A 17794-nucleotide genomic window follows, 5' to 3' on the forward strand; every position below is an offset into this window, starting at 1 on the left:
TATAAATTAATAAATATATAAAAGTTAGTCATATCTTGCAGAGACATGCTGAACTTGGAAACATTTTTAAAAATTAATTATTTCTAAAATAAATACGCATTAAATAAGCAAAAGTAAAAAAGGTTGGAGGCTAGGCCTTTAGGTCTGTGATGCAGAGCAGTGCCAAGTATTAGGCTCATTATAGAGTTAGCATAAGGAAAATAGGCCTTCTATCGTACTTGGGGTCAATTTGACCCCATTCAATGTTTATCATTCAAAAAATAGTAGTTGACTTTTATTCTTTTGCTTCACATTTCATGACCTTTCCTAATTTGATGGGGACAACTGATAAACTTGTCGTGATGATATTTTTTCAATGTGCTGAACACATATTGCACGCATTGGTCGTCCTCAGGGGTCAATTTGACCCCAAGCTGTTTTAGCTGTTAAAACTTGTCTGTGTGTGACCTAACATGACCACACCTGCAGGTGCAATTGATACATTTGAGTTGATATATTTTTCCGCACCATGGGCATGAGTGTGTGTGTGAGTGTGTGTGACCTTCTGAACTCACAACTGTCAAAGTAGAACTGTTTTTTCCCGCACTGGAGGCCGGGTTATTCCTGCAAGGAGGGGGGAGCAAATCTAAAAGCTTGCATCTCAGTCCTCTATCCAAATCATTCCTCATTGTGCTCTGAGTATACTGCAATCTGCACACTCTCTCTTTGAAAATGTCTTCTGGGAAAAGGTTTACTGTCGAAGATGTTTTGGAACAGCTCTTGGACAGTGAAAGTGACTTAGAGGAGATTGTCTCTGAGACAGAGGACTGTGTTCAGGAGGACCCTGATTTTGAGGAATTCTCATCTGATGACAATGAGAGTGTTGACCCTCCTGTTGTCCCTCAACCACCTGCAGACACGATCTCTTCCAAAAATGGAAAGATACTATGGTCCCTTTCCCCACTGAAACAGCAGGGTAGACGTAGCGCTAGTAATATTATCAAAATGGTTCCAGGACCCACCAGATATGCAGTCAGCCATGTTGATGTCCTCAAGTCATTATTCAAGCTTTTCGTAACGCCATCGATAAAAAAATATTGTGCTTGGGATGACAAATTTAGAGGGGGAAGCGTGTATATGGGGACAGTTGGAAAGACTTGGATGTACTTGACTTGGAAGCCTACATTGGCTTGCTAATTTTGGCAGGAGTTTACGAGCCAAAAGGTAAAGCAACAGCAAGCCTTTGGAATGCTGAGACTGGAAGAGCAATATTTCCAGCCACCAGGTCTCTGAAGACATTCCATATTTTGTCTCGTGTCATACACTTTGATGACAAACAAACAAGGCAGGGCAGACGAGAACGTGCCAAACTTGCGGCAATAAGGGATGTGTGGGACAAGTGGGTGCAGCGTTTACCCCTGCTTTATAATCCAGACCATCACGTCTGTCGATGAGTGCTTGGTTGCGTTTCGTGGGCGCTGTCCATTCAGACAGTATATGCCTAGCAAACCTGCCAAATATGGCATCAAAATATGGGCAGCATATGATGCACAGTCCAGCTTTGCCTGGAATATGCAGGTGTACACGTGCAAATCTCCTGGCGAAGCACCAGAAAAAAATCAGGGCATAAGGGTTGTGCTTGATATGGCTGAAGGACTGCATGGGCATAACATTACGTGTGATCATTTTTTCACGTCTTGCTCCCTGGGTGAGGAACTTCTCAAATGGAAGGTTACAACGTTGGGGACAGTGAGAAAGAATAAACCCGAGCTTCCCTCTGAACGTCTTGCTGTCAAGAACAGGAACAGGAAGGTAACATCTTCTGTGTTTGCCTTCACTGATAAAGCAACTCTGGTCTCATATTGCCCCAAGAAAGGGAAAAATGTCCTGCTGCTCTACACCATGCACAAAGATGCTGCCCTGAGCAGCAGAGAAGATAAAAAACACAAATAGTGCTAGACTACAATGAGGCAAAGGGAGGGGTGGACAATCTGGACAAGGTCACAGCCACATACAGCTGTCAGCGCATGACTGCTCGTTGGCCCCTTGTCATCTTCTTCCACATCATTGATGTGAGTGCCTACAATGCCTTTGTGATATGGTGTGAGATAAACAAGGACTGGAACAGAGGAAAACTGAGCCGTAGGAGGCTTTCCAGCTTGGTAATCAACTGGTGAAGCCTCAGATTGAGAGAAGACAGTGCCTTCCAAGAGCATCGACAGTTGCTGCGGCTATTATGAGGGACATACAGACGGAGAAAAACACCCCAACTCCTCCAATGGCACAAACTGCAAGCAAGAAACGTGGCAGGTGTCAGGTCTGTCCGACCTGATGTCTGCAAGGAGCATGCACATACACTCTGCACATCCTGTGTACAGTAGTGCAGACTAACAGCTTTACTGTGGGCATAAAGAACTGTTTCATGTTTTGACTATCATGATCACACTGTTTCGCAAATGGGTGGATTTTCATGTTGTTTTCATGTTGTTTGTCTCTAAAGACTAAAGTTTACTGTGGGCATAAAAACCTATTCCATGTTTTCACTAGTATCTGACATGGTCTCATTATCCATTTTCTGCCTCATAAATGGTCCCAGCCCCTCCCGCCCAACATAAAAAAAAAACATAAAAAAATAAAAAACTCTATAACTGCCACTGCCGGTCCCAAGCCCGGATAACAAAAGAGAAGAGGTGAGCGAGATCTTAAAGTAACTAGCCGCAAATATATTACAAAAAATAGTAAATAAATAAATAAGTAAATAAATATGTTTCTGAGAGGAAAGGGGGAGTCACCAACATTAATCAACATGGTCATTCTGTGAGAGTCACGAATGTGCTCTCAACCTGAAAGTTTTTCCAATGGTGGCGCTACAGTGAAGGTCCTATCCATCATCACCAAAACAAGACTTGTGGTCATTAATGTTGAGAAGTAAATTTGAGAAGATTTGTATGAAAAATTCAAGATGAATTCATTCTAATTTAAAGGTTTGGCCTGACGGTGGCGCTAGAGGACAGGTCAACTCACTGATTTTCAAGGTATGTATTCAACAAATAAACAAAGTGCCTGTCACACAAACGTGGTCGACAATATTCTGTAAATCATTTTCTGGAGGTAAATATCCCTGGGGTTGTTGTTATATTTGAGGACGATAGGAGGGTTAAGTGCCAGTGAGTACAGGTAGGTTAACTAAGCCTTAGGCTACTGCTGATGGTGGAGATGGCAAAAATAGTTTTACGTAGGTTTATCGCTAAGCTGTAGTAGAAACTAAGGTAGTCAGACTAAGGTAAGGTAGTTGTGGAGCTAGGACTCAGGCTAATGATGCAATTAGTGTGAGAAGTAGTTGGTTAGCCAGACCTTAGGGTTATGATGAAGTTACATGTGGGCCTCTGATTGATGGGTAATTTACAGTGAGTAAAGTGAGTTTAAAGCTAGAGTTAGAGTGTATAATAATGGTGCAGAGCTCGACCTCAGGCTTTTTGTTTTGGTGCTAGGCCATATGCGCACATATGGACATATGAACATTTAGAGCAAGGGCTTTGAAGCCGTTAGGCCAAAGATGAAGTTATAGTAAGCAAAAGGAAGCTATAGCTATGCCTCAGACTTACATTGTAGATAGAGTAACTAGCAGTAGGTATAGAGTCAGGGTACCACACAAATATAGCCATTTTAATGACTATCCAAAACCAGTAGTGAACCTACTTGCGTCTCCTGAGGTTCATGATGTCTGGGCATTTACTCTAATTTTTTTGTAATGTTGACTTTAAAGAAGTGGTAAGTTTGAAAGAATATTGGGAACTTGCTCCCAGTAATTGACACTTGGAACAAGTTTGCAGTGTGTGAGATTTTTTCCCCCACTAAGTTAATCTTTTTAAATGTATCATTTTAGACCTCTCAAAGATATAGTGGGGCGTATCAGTGATACGGCTTTAACTTTCAGTAATGAGCCCGTTCAAGTAACTTTATTCCATTTTGTTTTGTTTTGTTTTTTTTTCCATTGCCCTGCTCAGAAGCACCACGGAATATCAACAGAAACAACTACCACAGTACCACATACAGTAGATGCCTGCCTACAATTACAGTAAAGTGCCACAAGTTCTGCACTGTGCACAACACTGAACAACACAGAAATAAATATGGAAGCATATCAGCAGCCAAATTCCTGTATTCCTATGCTTGGATTTAAATGTTCCTTATATACGCTGGGCCTCTAATAAAAATGCCTATTAGTTTTACCATTTTATTTTCTCATTTGGTTTACTACTATGAACATTTCATTTATACTGAGATTTGGTCGTTTTAGATAAATATAACTGTGTTTTCTTCAATCGTAAGTTATGCTTAAGGTGATTAAACCATAATGGTGTCAAAATGCTAATCCTCTAACTCCTAGTGAGCATTAGATGTGAGTATATTGCTGAGTTCCACTTTATCCATTACCAAAAAAATGATCTTATAATTTTTTTGTGTGTAATTGTACTGTTACATGTAAACACATGAAAATCTCACAACCACCTAGTCATAGTGACTGAATTGGGAACATGGTACTGTATAATACAGGGAGATTCACTTGAATCTAAAGGTCTTTCATGGACTTGCCTTGGCACAATTTGACCACAGGATGGCGCCCAAGCTTCATCCATTCATCCATGACAGCTGTAGCATTTATTTCCGACGAAGACCGTGTACGTGTGCGTGTATGTGTATATATATGTATATATATACACACACACACACACACACACACACACACACACATACACATACATACATACATACATACATACACGCACACTTTGGTATTATATTGTTCTTATGAACTTCTTTAACTTTTGTACTTTGAACATTTTATGACTAATAAAAACCTGTGATTTAGAATGCTACTACTAATAATGGCACTGATATTAGTAACAGTTATAATAATATTTGTGTTATTTATTTCATAGCAGTATTTGCCTTGTGTTTTTCTTGATTCCGTCGTTTGTGGTGTTTTCTCTGTAGCATCTGTTGCATGTGGCTCCACCTCCCGTGTCTTGGCTTCAACTAGGTCCTGTAGAGGAGCATAAGAGGCGTGTACGGAGCTGCAGCTCTTCATTCGTGTTCGTTGACTGACTGAAGATCTCGAGAAGATGTCTGGCCGAGGTAAGGGAGGTTTTGTTGTGACTATCACCAGAAAACCTACGCAGAATGTCTGGACGAGGAAAAGGCGGGAAAGGTCTCTTTTGTTGAACAGTTGAAACACCAATTACTCAGTCCAGTATTTTGTGGCCCGGAAGTTTGTTTTCGTTTGTCCTCTTGCTCAATTTGAAGTATCTCGAGTAATTTAACAACTTAAAAAAGAAATTACGCATGTGCCCCCAAGGCGCCTCTCCACCTTTGGTGGGGAGGCACTGGGTCAAGCTAAGGTTTGTGGGCGAAGGTGAAGCTCCAAATCGGTCTGAAGTTGGAGCTCAGCTACTACAAAGCCAATGGATAACTGCTGCTGACATTTATTCTTTTATTGCCTTACCCAGTCAGAAAGATTTTGAACTGATTTTTCTTCAGGAACGTGGTCTTCAGCGATTTTGTCAAATCTTCAGTGCTTCAGCTGAAAATGGCTTCTGGAAAGGTTGGGAGATAGACTCCTCCGCTCCACAAGATGTGCGCTTTGTGTTTGTAAAGTTCTGGACTGGGCGCGTTGCAGATGCAGATATAGAACAATATCTGCTCCGCTTTTGTGAGATTTTGCAGCCAGTACATAAACCAGTAGATCAATTCGGCATCTGGTATGGGGTTCGCCGTTATAAGGTTAAGCTCAGGAAAGCCACCGATGGGAACCTGATGCAGATTCCAAACTCTATCAGTATGGGTCCTTATAACGGCAGGATTACCTACCAGGGACAAGTACAGCGCTGCTATGTGTGTGGCTCTTTGGAACATCAGGTGAAGGAATGTCAAGCTGTCAAGTGCTGGAAGTGCGGGGAGTTGGGACACAAAGGAAAGGAGTGCATGAATACAGAATTGTGCAGCTTGTGCAACCAGAAAGGCCACTCCTACTTCAAGTGCCCGGAGTCCTACAGCAATAAAGCACGAAATGTAAAGTACCCAAACAGCGTACAGCAGCCCAACGTAGAGCCCACTGACATCCAAACCGAGAGCGGTGCAGCAGAAGTCGTCTCAGCACAAAACCTTGGAAAACAGCAAAGTATGATCATTAGATATGCTGAGGATCAAGCCCACCTGAACAATGAGCAGGAGGAGGAGGAGACCACTTCCACATCTAGCAGTGATACCACCGCCAGCAGCAGCAGCAGCAGCAGCACTGGCTCCAGCCCAGAGTCTGATATCACGGAAGAAGATTTCTTAGCCCTGCCTGATCCTCGGTCTGAGAGAACAGGTGGAACGGAAGCAGCTACGGCAATACAACCGGCATCTGCAGTGACCCAGGTCACCTCCACTCCACCGCGGACGGTTGCAGGTGAAGGTATTCAAACTACCCACAATAACATTGATCCAGTAGACAATCCCCCAATACAACAGCCTGCTAAAATGAAAAGGAAGAAAAAGGCCTTGTCCTCGGGAACAAGCGCGATAAAAAAGATGAGAGAATGAGCACAGATATGAAAATGACAGAAATGGAAAAAGAGAGAGATGACTTTAAATCTGTATGACCTCTGTCCTCCTTAACATCGCTACCTGTAATGTCAGAGGAATACAATCGAAGATTAATAGAGAAAGTAAATTGAATATATTAAGTCATGAAAAATTAGAGGTGTTGTGTATACAAGAAACAAGGTTATCAACACACAGAGACATAGAGGATGTTAAGAATAGATGGAATAGAGGGGACTCTTTTTTCTCTATTGGAGACTGTAAGGCTGATGGTTTAGGTGTTTTATTTTATAACAAACTGTTTAAAGTTACAAATTATAGGGAATTAATCCCAGGAAGATTGATTTATGTGGACTGTTTTTATAAAAATAAAAAAATTAGAATTATTAATATATATACAGCTCAAGATAGAGTGAGGAAAATGCAGCTTTTTAAAGAACTTAAAGTGCTGTTATGTGTAGGTTTTTGTGTTATTGTATGTGGAGATTTTAATACAGTTACAGACCAGAACGATAGACTTACTAATAAACCGTGTGAAATACGCCGGGAAGGCGTCTTTCTAAAATCCATGATGCACGAACAAAATTTTAATGATACTTTTCGAATTCTTTACCCTAATAAAATAGATTTTACAAGGTTTAGTTCTACATGTAACAGTCGTATCGACAGAATTTACATAAACACTGAAATTGAAGTGTGCTCATATGAAACTAAAATGCTACTAAATTCTGATCATTTGACTGTAATATGTAAACTTAATCTGAAGGGTGAAATTAAAAATAATTATTGGAAATTAAATATAAATATATTAAATTATAACTATGTATTATTAGAGTTAAAATCTGAAATTAATAGAATAAAATCTCTTGGAATTTTCGCCCGAAATAATAGAGAATTATGGGAAATCTTTAAAATACAAATTAAAGAATTCTTAAAAGTAAAATCTCGGAAAATTAATTCAGACAATAATAAAAGATATGATTCTATGATAAGACAATATATTGATTTAAAATGCAAAAAGATAAGAACTGAATCTGAAAATAACGAATTGGCACATTTTAAAGAAAATATTGATTTAATGAATAAAAATATATATAATAATATTCAGGTTTTAGCTGGAGCTAATTCTGAAGAAATCCAGAACAATGAAAAAATTATGTCTTTGTACAAATCAAGAAAAGAAAATTCTTACATCCAGGAAATATTTAATACTAATGGTGACGTTATAGCTGATCCAAAAGAGATGAGAAATGTGATCAGAACCTTGTGTGAAGGAATGTATAAAGAAATTAAAATAGACAAAAATACGATGAACAAATTCTTAAACTTTCAATTTAATAATAATAATTTGGAATACTTAGGTGATAAAATTTTAGAAAAAGAAGTCACTGAAGCAATAAAACAATTAAATCTTAAGAAATGTCCAGGTAAAGACGGCCTTCCAGCAGAATTTTATAGTAAAAATATGTGTGATTTGAGCAATTTATTAACACGGGTGTATAATGAGGGAGTTGAACAGGGTTTTATGTACAACAGTTTTTATGAAGGTGTGCTCTCACTGCTGTATAAAAAAGGGGATAAAAGGGACATTAATAACTGGAGGCATCTGACTTTGATGAACTTGGACTATAAAATCTTTGCTAAAATCATTATGAACAGACTACATGAGGTTCTGGATGACGTCATCACAGAAGAACAGACGTGCTCCGTTAAAGGAAGACGGATGTGGGACAATTTGAGCACTTTAAGAGAACTTGTGTGTGATAAAAACAAACAGTCCTTTTATGTTGTAGCTCTGGATCAAAGAAAAGCTTTTGATTATGTGTCGAGAGAATATTTATGGGCAGTTCTGGAAATGTATGGTTTCCCTTTAGATTTTATTAATATGATCAAATGTTTATACTCCGACTCCAAGGTGCAAGTTAATGTCAATGGGAGTTTGACAGACGAGTTTAAAATCTGTAGAGGAGTGAAACAGGGATGTCCTCTTAGTGCAGCTCTTTACATCTTAGCCATTAACCCTTTGATTCTAAAAATAAAACAAGACTCGAGATTAAAAGGAGTTAATATTGGAGATAAAAACATAATTATAATAGCGTACGCAGATGATGTTACTGTATTTATTAAATCACAAATCGAACTTGACATAATAAGAAATCATTTTAAAGAATATGAACAAGTGTCTGGAGCACAATTAAATCTAGAGAAATCAGAGTGTGTCTGGATTGGAGATGAAAGAAAAAAATTCCCAGTTAATGTTTTAGAAAAAGAAAATATGAAAGTCTTAGGAATATTTTTGAATAATAAAGGATGTGTCGATTTTAACTGGGAACAAAAGGAAAAAGAAATAAAAGATGAAATAGGTAAGTTTAAAAATCATAATTTTAGCTACCAAACCCGAATAAATGTCACTAAAACGTATATAATATCTAAAATAATGTTTTTAGCTTCTATAATTCCTCCTACAGATAAATGGACGAAAAAACTAAATAAAATTTGTTGTAATTTTATATGGAACACCACAAGAGAAGTGACCAAAAGAAATATTTTGTTTAAAAGCACTGAGCTCGGAGGTTTAGGAGCAATAGACCTAGCAATCAAAACTAAAATTGCAGCCTGCAAAATTATTGCAGGGGGCATTCACAGACAAGCAGCCTGGGTAGGAAAATTAACAAACTGGAAAGAAAAAAGAGGATGCCACAGATCCAATTTCCCATATTTCAAATTACTGTATTCAGATTTTATTGCAAAACATAAACATCTCAATATAAACTGGATAAATGATCATAGTAAAGAAATATATAAACTAATATGTAACTCTATTTATGGTAATATGATTATTTACAAAGATTTACAACCAAATGAATATAAAGATGCATGCGATAACATTAATAATAAACTTCTATCAGGGAATCTGAGAGATGTATCGTGGCTAATCTCTGTTAGGAGACTACCCGTGAGAACTGTGGTCAGGTGGAGCTGCTATGTAAAGACTATAAAATGCCCCATGCCAAACTGCGACGCTGAAGAAACTTTAGAACACTTTTTATTTGATTGTTATAGATCTAAAGAAACATGGAATAAATTACAAAGCTTAAATATAAATATACAAATGAATATGAAGACAATAGCATATGGATTATTTGGAAACTCTCTCCCAAAACAACAAAAGGAATTATTATGGCTCATCATTTGCATTGTAAAAAGTCAATTGTGGAAAACAAGAACGAGAATGACGATTGATCAAGCTTTTGTGTCCAGTGATGTTGTTTTTAGTCACATTATACGGGAACTGAAAAGAAGAAGGACTATTGATACAAAAAAACAAGAAGGTAAGAAATGGGACTTTCTGACTTTTTAAAATATAAAGTCTGTAACTGTTTGATGTTTTGTATTTAATGATGATGTTTGTTTGTTAATTGTAAACTGTTATATTTTTGTTAAAATAAAGTTTCTTTAAAAAAAAAAAAAAAAGTAAGGGAGGAAAAGGGCTTGGGAAAGGAGGCGCAAAGCGTCATCGCAAAGTTCTTCGCGACAACATCCAGGGCATCACCAAGCCGGCTATCCGCCGTTTGGCTCGCCGTGGCGGCGTCAAGCGTATTTCTGGTCTGATCTATGAGGAAACCCGCGGTGTGCTTAAAGTATTCCTGGAGAACGTGATCAGGGATGCCGTCACTTACACCGAGCACGCCAAGAGAAAGACCGTCACCGCTATGGATGTGGTTTACGCCTTGAAGCGCCAGGGACGCACCCTGTACGGCTTCGGCGGCTAAACGCTCGACTCGACCAGCTCTAAACCCAACGGCTCTTCTAAGAGCCACCCATATACCCACCAAAAGAGCTGTTATACCCCTTTTTATTTATTAATATTTATAAGTTATAATCTTTTTGACTTTTAATATATGATAACCGAGTGACTGGTCTAATACCAAAATAACTGGAGAGGGAGTTGGACAGAATATTCAAACTAGCCTGACGGTCCCAGAAAGTCTTTAAAATTTTGTGTAGTTTTGTCATGCTCTTTCATGTGTTGATGGGCGTATATATGTGTTGATGAAATCAGAAGAAAAAAAATTATATGTAAAACAAGCGTGATTGGGATGAAAGTATTGTAGAGAAAACAACTGAAAACGCTAAAAATGCGCGGGAATGTTAACAAAGGGAAGTCTTTAGCTGTGAGGAGGAGGAGGAGGAAGAGGAGGGGTTGGGCAAGCGAGTCCTTGATTATTGTCCAATCATCGTTTGACAGCGTTCCGAGGGGCGGGGCTTCTCCTACTTTGAATGTCGGAGTCTAAATAAGCGGCTGCGCGCGGCTCCTCCTCATTCTTCAGTCGTACTCGAAGAGAAGAGCGATGCCTGAGCCAGCAAAGTCCGCCCCGAAGAAGGGATCCAAGAAAGCCGTGACCAAGACGGCCGGCAAAGGAGGCAAGAAGCGCAGAAAGACCAGGAAGGAGAGCTACGCTATCTACGTGTACAAGGTGCTGAAGCAGGTCCACCCCGACACCGGTATCTCCTCCAAGGCGATGGGCATCATGAACTCGTTCGTCAACGACATCTTCGAGCGCATCGCCGGTGAGTCGTCCCGTTTGGCTCATTACAACAAGCGCTCCACCATCACTTCCAGGGAGATCCAGACCGCCGTGCGTCTGCTTCTTCCCGGCGAGTTGGCCAAGCACGCCGTGTCCGAGGGCACCAAGGCCGTCACCAAGTACACCAGCTCTAAGTAGAAAGTAGAGAAGACTTTCTCAACCCCAACGGCTCTTTTAAGAGCCACCCACGGTTTCATATAAAGAGCCTTTTTTTGTGTTTATGTAAAGCAAGATAATCGTTCGACGAAAGTTCTGCAGCTTTCTGATGTGTTCGTGTTCCCGTGCATTTGTTTGAAATTGTCTGCTTGTAGTTACTCTGAGTAATGCTGCGTCACTAATATAACTTGTACGCATCCATATTTACGTACGTGCACATGTTTGAAATATAAAAATACATCCTAATAAGTTCTGCTGCTAGTTTTTAAGGCTGTAAGCTGCCTAAATCTTTTAATCTCTTAATCTCTTAATATTCCAGTAAGTGATCTAAAATTGGGGTGTTAGGAGAAACCGTGCAAATCAAAGTTTGAAATGTATGGGAGGGCAAGGAGGAGCCAGGTGTGGCCCCCTCTTTGCCCAACAAAGAGTAAAAGTGTTGATTTTTCTTTCTTTTTTTTTTATTAAGGAATATTATTTCAATACAAACACATTTTCAGATACAAAACACAATTCACATTCATCAACATTTCTACAGTATTATATACATTAGAAACATCCAGCACTGATTAAAAATCCAGCAGAGTCTAGGAGAACTTTCCCTTTCCTCGTGTGTCTATTGTCCGCAGTCTTTTGATCTCACACAGTATTTGTTTATAAACAGTTTCTGCAGGTATTTCGCACTATAACCATTTTACAGCACGTCTTCCAGATCTTACAATTAACAACACAAACAATGAACTAATAAAATTCTAACACACTTTTGGAAAAAGTTTCATTAAAAATCCCGAACATTACACTTTTAACATTAATGTCCAACTTCAGCCCAATATACCGTAATTTCCTCCAGGTGTCTGTTGTTCTCGGACAGTGAATGAAAAGATGCTCAATCGTCTCGTCTTCACTACAGTCAGTCATCAGACACGTTTCAGTTGTGACGTAACAGCTCCATTTCACTACACATCTGACGGGTAGCCGGCCAACGGTCACCAGCCACATCACATCTCTGATGTTCTCAGAGAGGAATGTGGATGAGATGTTTTTCACACAAGCTCGTCCTTCGGTGGGAGTTAAATACTTATAATGGAACATTTCTCCATAATCTCTGTCCTGTATGAGCTTATAGATCGATTTATTTGGGGAATTCCTCCAATCAATATTTAATTGTTCATATTTTGATATAAAATCACTATAAACTAATTTGAAAGACGGGATGTTTTGTCTCGCCCTGCCTTTTTTTCTCCCAAGAAGTTTTATTCCCTATCCACTCTGAGTTTCTGCTCATAGCCTGAGCTACATTTTTAATTTTCTCCCCAGCTCCACCGCACTGAGGCCTCCTTTCTCCCGGGGTTTATATAAAACCTCCCGCTCCGTCACTTCCCTGTTTCTTCCCCAAATAAAACGAACACACATTTTATTTAATCTCATCACACACTTTTCATCTGGAGGAAAAATAGTAGCTAAAAACAACAGTTTAGACAGAATAAACGTCTTAATCACGTGAATTCTGCTCTTGTAATTTGAGACTTTCCATTTTCCTAACTCAGTCTGAATTTCCTGTTCTTTTTTCTCCCAATTTGTGTTGCTACACTTCCCGTTTAATATCGCGAGTCCCAGGATTTTAATCTCTTCTTTAATGGGCAAGTTTATCGTGGCTGGATCTCCCTCTCCTATCCACACGGCCTCACTCTTGCTGGTATTTAACCGCGCCCCGGCTACCGCCTCATAAGTGTTAAAATACTCTCTGATGACGTCTAACTCCACTTGACTTCTAACAAAAACTGTGACGTCATCTGCGTACGCAGAGGTTTTCAGTGGCTCTGTGGTTGAGAGTTGGACTCCCTGCAGCCTGGGATCGCATTTGATTCTATGCAGCAGGGGACTGAGAGCAATCACATACAGAGCGGAGCTTAGCGGACACCCCTGCTTCACTCCTCTGTCAATTTTAAAATCCTTGGTTAAAATCCCGTTTACGTTAATCTGGACTTTTGACTCTTTATATAACAGCTTGATCATATTAATGAACTTCTCCGGGAAACCATAATGTCTTAAAACAGTCCATAAATAATCTCTAGAGAGGAAATCAAAGGCCTTTTTCTGATCTAGTCCAACTATATAAAAGTCCTGATCAAGTCTTGGTCGTGATTATGTCTCTAATCGCACACAGATTATCCCACATGTATCTCCCTTTTACTGCACAGGTCTGCCCGACCTCAATGACTTCATTCATGACCCCAGACATTCTGTTTACTATCACTTTAGCCAAGATTTTATAATCTATATTCATCAGGCTTATCTGTCTCTAGTTATCCAAATCACTGCGATCTCCCTTTTCAAAGATTAATGAAATCGCACAGTGATAAAAGGAGTCATGTAAAACTGCGTTTTCTAATCCTTCGTTGTAAACAGATACCAAAAGGTCTGCGAGAACATCTGGACAAGATTCATGAAACTCAGCTGGCAGACCATCTGGACCTGGACTTTTACCCAGATTCAGCTCGTTAATGGCTTTCAGCACTTCCTCCTTCTTCACTGGTTGTTCTAAAACCTTCAGACTTTCCGCCTGTAATGTTGGACATGAGTCTAAAAAGCACCTAAGTCTAGTTTCATCAATGCTCACTCGTTTATAATCATTCTCGCACTTCTGCCTGATTGTTTTCCTTTTGTTATATTCATTATTGACTACGTCGCCATTCTCATCTTTAATTCCCCCAATCCGTTTACTTTCCCTCAGTTTTTTTAGCTGTTTTATCACATCTCGCGCATGTCCGTCGCAATTCCAACCAAAACCCGCTTGAACTTGTGTGTTTAGAAAAACTTCATTGTTTAATGTTTCTAACTGCGATTTGATTTCAGTCAATCTGTTTTCTTCATCTAGACCTCTGCCAGAGGTCGTTTGGAGGTCGACATACTCACACATTAATTTATTATAGCACTCGTTTCTCTGCTGGTGAAGTTCTTTACATTTGCATTTAAAAAAGACCTTTATTTGCCCTTTAAAAACCGACCACCATTCCATATTAGATCTAATCAAAACCTTTAGGCTCTTTATTCTCTCAATCTCTTTAGCCAACTCTAGAAGCACGTTCTTCTGTTTTAGACACTGTGTGTTGAGTTTCCAGTAGCCTCGATCTTCCACAACACCCAAATTCACTTCAACGTTCACTCCTAAATGATCAGACTCCATCAGGTATTCAGTCTTGTAGCTAATGACTCTTGTTTCTAATGAGCTGTTTACATAAATTCGGTCAATACATGTTTTCACTGTATTACTGATGCGCGTGAAGCCAAGATCATCTGGGAATTTTTCTCTAAACGCATCTTTCATGTTACACGTCTCACAGACTAATTTGAGCAATTTTCCCTCTCTGGTGAGCTCCACATCTTTCATCGGGATTCTGTCTCTGACGTCTGTGATGGTGTTAAAATCACCAGATAGCACTACATGGAAACCGACACACAGCAGTTCATACAGCTTATTAAAAATCCTCTTTTTCCCCGCCCTGTCAGGAGGAGTGTACACATTTATGATTCTTAATTTCAGAGCTTTTAAATCATCAAATCAAATCAAATTTATTTGTATAGCGCTTTTTACAACGGATGTTGTCACAAAGCAGCTTTACAGGATTTCAGAAAAGACAAAGTTTCCACAGGACTGAAAGAATGTACAGAATGTACAGAAACCCCCCAGTGGGCAAGCCAGGGGCAACAGTGGCAAGGAAAAACTCCCTCAGAACTGAGGAAGAAACCTTGGAAGGAACCAGGCTCACCAGGGGGGACCCATCCTCCTCTGGTCAAACTACCTACAAGTGATTATACTACTAATAATAACAGCAGTAATATTGATATTAGGAATATCTAGGAGTCTATGAGAACATCAGGGTAGGGTGGGCAGCTCATCCAAGGTGGTTGGTGGTAGGCGTGGGCAGCTGGTCTGAAGTGGGTAGCAGGGGGGCTCGGCAGTCAGTCGTCCTTCAGTGTCCAGCCGGACATGTGGGCAGTTGTATACTCAGAAAAAAAAAGCAGGTAAATGGGATTAGTTTTGTTCTATCCGTTTGTATATAAACAGGGAATGTAAACATTTCCAGAGTGTGGCTAACGACTCCGGCAGATCTGACTATGACAGCTTAACTAAAAGGAGAGAACCAGGACACACAGACATGGCAGCACTCTGAAACAGTTCGGCATCCCTCCGCTCCACCGTCCACAAACCTGAGTGACCGCATGCAAGCAGCAGGACGACAGCACCAGCGTCTCAGCTTACTATAATTCCCTGTGTCCATGGACCCCTGGATCTGCTGCCTTTATCTAAGGGGGAACATTACCTACCAAAAGCTAAACTGAACAAGTGAGTTTTCAGCCTAGTCTTAAAGATTGAGACTGTGTCTGAGTTCTGAACAGTTTCTGGAAGATCATTCCAGAGTTTGGGGGCTTTATAAGAAAAGGCTCTTCCCCCAGCTGAAACCTTCTGAATTCTAGGAACTATTAATAAGCCAGCGCTCTGGGATCTGAGTGGTCGTGATGGCTCATAATGAGAAATAAGGTCTTGCAGGTATTCAGGAGCAAGACCATGTAGGGCTTTATAAGTCAGTAAAAGGATTTTATAATCAATATGGAATTTAATAGGTAGCCAATGAAGTGATGATAGCACTGGACTAATATGCTCAAATTTTCTAGTTTTAGTGAGGACCCTAGCTGCGGCGTTTTGGACTAGTTGGAGTTTGTTTAAATTCCTGCTCGTACATCCTGACAGTAGCGCGTTACAGTAGTCTAGCCTAGAAGTAATAAAGGCGTGTACTAGTGTTTCTGCATCACGCAGGGATAGGGCATTTCTGATCTTGGCGATGTTGCGAAGATGTAGAAAAGCTGTCCTAGTGATGCCGCCTATGTGTTGATCGAATGATAAATCTGAATCTATTATAAATAACAATCAACCATAAGAGTATTATCTCTCTGCATTTAATGATGTCAACTTTTTCTTTAAAGAAGATGCCCACCCCATCGGCTCGATCTGCCCCAATAGATAACACCGTCGTCCCTTCAGTCCACAGTGTTTTAACGTCATCTAGGTCACTTGGAGTGGTCAATCTCAACTCCTGAGCACAGATAACATCACATTTAACTTTTTTTAAACAACTTATTTTCTTTTGTCTATACTTCTCTGATTTTATCCCCCTAACGTTTATAGAAAATATATGCAAGGACATTAATAATATAATATATAAATAATCATCCATATTATATGTCTGATGTTAATGTGATCTTACGTGTGCTCATTCTCTCATCTTGTTTTCGAGGACAAGGCCTTTTTCTTCCTTTTCATTTTAACAGGCTGTTGTATTGGGGGATTGTCTACTGGATCAATGTCATTATGGGTAGTTTGGATACCTTCACCTGCAGCCGTCCACGGTGGAGTGGAGGTGACCTGGGTCACTGCAGATGCCGGTTGTATTGCCGTAGCTGCTTCCCTTCCACCTGTTCTCTCAGGCCGAGGATCAGGCAGGGCTAAGAAATCTTCTTCCGTGATATCAGACTCTGGGCTGGAGCCGGTGGTGCTGCTGCTGGTGGTGGTATCACTGCTAGATGTGGAAGTGGTCTCCTCCTCCTCCTGCTCATTGTTCAGGTGGGCTTGATCCTCAGCATATCTAATGATCATACTTTGCTGTTTTTCAAGGTTTTGTGCTGAGACGACTTCTGCTGCACCGCTCTCGGTTTGGATGTCAGTGGGCTCTGCGTTGAGCTGCTGTACGCTGTTCGGGTACTTCACATTTCGTGCTCTATTGCTGGAGGACTCCGGGCACTTGAAGTAGGAGTGGCCTTTCTGATTGCACAAGCTACACAATTCAGTGTTCATGCACTCCTTTCCTTTGTGTCCCAACTCTCTGCACTTCCAGCACTTGATAGCCTGACATTCTTTCACCTGATGTTCACCTGATGTTCCAAAGAGTTAATCGCTCCACTCGACCACTTATAAAAACCCAATGGCTCTTTTAACAGCCACCCACATACCTACAAAAGGAGTTTTTTTTTTTTTTCATTAACGATGAAAATGCCAGACTTCATGCTACGATTTATTTACGTTATTTTTAATTTCTTGATTTTCACACAAGGTGTTAGTGTAATTTTAGTCTAATGCTAATCTAACAGAAGAGGGTGTCAGGCAGAATATTTAAGCTAGTTCGGAGGTCCCCAAAGTTGTTTAGAACTGCGCAATTATTTTATGTAATGCGCTTTGGTACCTTTAAGGACATTAACTGTGTATACGTGCATATGGGATAAAGAATATAATAACTTTTAAAAAGCCGTTATATTTGGAATGCGTCTAATTGGGGATAAGAATTAGCGGGAAAGTTAACAATGGGAAGGAGGGGAAGAAGAAGAAGAAGAAGAAGAAGAAGGAGGAGGAGGAGGAGGAGGAGGAGGAGGAGGAGGAGGAGGAGGAGTTGTGCAAAAGCCAGGATTTGTCTACTACGCGAGTCCTTGAT

At 40.1% G+C, this 17794-nt stretch overlaps 2 protein-coding genes and 1 pseudogene across 2 annotated transcripts; all 3 read left to right on the forward strand.

Moving 5' to 3' along the window:
• Positions 1 to 53: 53 nt before the first annotated feature.
• LOC119261845 lies at positions 54 to 2518 on the forward strand (annotated as a pseudogene).
• A 2560-nt stretch (positions 2519 to 5078) lies between these two features.
• Positions 5079 to 7334, forward strand: LOC119261848 (serine/arginine-rich splicing factor RS2Z32-like). Its single transcript, XM_037531810.1, has 2 exons — positions 5079 to 5118; positions 5521 to 7334. Exon 2 carries the CDS (start codon positions 5797 to 5799, stop codon positions 6565 to 6567), a length of 771 nt encoding a protein of 256 aa, XP_037387707.1. The 5' UTR covers positions 5079 to 5118; positions 5521 to 5796; the 3' UTR covers positions 6568 to 7334.
• A 3485-nt stretch (positions 7335 to 10819) lies between these two features.
• Positions 10820 to 11674, forward strand: LOC108411815 (histone H2B-like). The gene has a single exon (XM_037531813.1). The coding sequence runs from the start codon at positions 10920 to 10922 to the stop codon at positions 11292 to 11294; it is 375 nt and encodes a 124-aa protein (XP_037387710.1). The 5' UTR covers positions 10820 to 10919; the 3' UTR covers positions 11295 to 11674.
• The last annotated feature ends 6120 nt before the right edge of the window (positions 11675 to 17794 follow it).

Source organism: Pygocentrus nattereri, chromosome 20 (assembly GCF_015220715.1).
Source record: "Pygocentrus nattereri isolate fPygNat1 chromosome 20, fPygNat1.pri, whole genome shotgun sequence".
Taxonomy (NCBI): Eukaryota; Metazoa; Chordata; class Actinopteri; order Characiformes; family Serrasalmidae; genus Pygocentrus; species Pygocentrus nattereri.